Here is a 1,873-nt window from a genome sequence, read left to right as displayed (position 1 = left end):
TGTTAATTGATTTTAATGATTTACATTCACAAAAACATTCATTTCCTATTATTTTAAGTGATGATGGTATAATAATTGATGTTAATGATGAACATCCACAAAAACACCCATCTCCTATTTTACTAATTGCTGTTGGTATATTAATTGATGTTAATGATGAACATCCACAAAAACAACCAGCTCCTATTTCACTAATAGATGATGGAACAGTAATTGACGTTAATGAATAACATCCATTAAAACAATTATCTCCTAATGTCTTAATTGATGATGGTACATTAATTGATTTTAATGATACACACATCTTAAAACAACGGCGCTCTAATTTACTAATTGACGTTGGTACATTAATTGATTTTAATGATGAACATCTTCTAAAACATTCTTCTCCTATTATTTTAACTGATGTTGATATGTCAATTGACGTTAATGATTTACAATCAATGAAACATTGTGCACCAAATGATGTTATTGTAGTTGGTATGTTAATTGATGTTAATGACACACACACACTAAAACAATTTTTTCTGAACTCGCTGATGTTTGTTGGTATAATAATTGATGTTAATGATTTACATCCACAAAAACATCCATCTCCTAATATCTTAACTGATAATGGTATAATAATTGATGTTAATGATGAACATCCACAAAAACATCCATATCCTAATTCACTAACACCTGTTGGAATATTAATTTTTGTTAACGATGAACATTTTTTAAAACAACCAACTTCTATTTTGCTGATTGTTGTTGGTATATTAATTGATGTTAATGATGAACATCCACAAAAACAATATTTTCCTATTTCACTAATAGATGATGGTATATTAATTGATGTTAATGATGAACATGCTATAAAACAACAGCGCTCTAATTTACTAATAGGTGATGGTATATTAATTGATTTTAATGATGAACATCTTCTAAAACATTCTTCTCCTATTATTTAACTGATGTTGGTATGTCAATGACGTTAATGATATACAACCAATGAAACATGTGCACCAAATGATGTTATTGTAGTTGGTATTTCAACTGACTTCATCCATTTAAACATTTGGAAATAATTATTAGGTAATGACCCAACTGAAGGTGAATTTATTTTTACTAGTCTTAATGATGTACATTCTTTGAAACAATCCTTTCCTCTTTCTTTAATTGATGTTGGTATAGTAATTGATGTCAATGATTTACACCAATAAAAACATTCTTTTCCTATAAAACTAACTGATGATGGTATATTCATTGATGTTAATGATGAACATTCTTTAAAACACTCTTCTCCTAATTCACTAATTGTTGTTGGAATATTAATTGATGTTAATGATGAACATCCACAAAAACAACCATTTACAAATATCTTAACTGATGATGGAATATTAATTGATGTTAATGATGAACATCTACAAAAACAGCAATCTCCTAATTTACTAATTGATGATGGAATATTAATTGATGTTAATGATGAACACCAACTAAAACACCAATCCACTATTTTATTAACAGATGATGGAATATTAATTGATTTTAATGATGTACATCCATAAAAACAATCATCTCCTATTTCACTAACAGACGATGGTATATTAATTGATTTTAATGATGAACAATATCTAAAACATCGATATCCTAATTTACTAACTGATGTTGGTATATTAATTGTTGTTAATGATGAACATTTATAAAAACAATAATCAGGTAATTCACTAATTGATGTAGGTATATTAACGGTCATTAATGATTTGCATTCATCAAAACAATTATTCTCTAATCTAGTAACATGTGTTGGAATATCAAAATCAACAAAATCATAACATTTTTGAAAACAATATTTTCCAATTACATTAAACTTTTCAGGTATATCAATTCC

General features: G+C 27.0%; 1 protein-coding gene across 1 annotated transcript; it reads right to left on the bottom strand.

The window, feature by feature from the left end:
* EDI_027880 (uncharacterized protein) lies at positions 1 to 1,738 on the bottom strand (the record flags this gene model as incomplete). The annotated part of the gene is made up of 2 exons (XM_001733835.1): positions 1 to 881; positions 1,044 to 1,738. Coding segments are annotated over 2 exons (1,576 nt in total), but the record flags the coding sequence as incomplete, so codon positions are not given.
* Positions 1,739 to 1,873: the final 135 nt, after the last annotated feature.

This window comes from Entamoeba dispar, genomic scaffold (assembly GCF_000209125.1).
Source record: "Entamoeba dispar SAW760 scf_1105229457815 genomic scaffold, whole genome shotgun sequence".
Classification (NCBI taxonomy): Eukaryota; Evosea; order Mastigamoebida; family Endamoebidae; genus Entamoeba; species Entamoeba dispar.
This window is presented reverse-complemented; position numbering and strand designations above follow the sequence as displayed.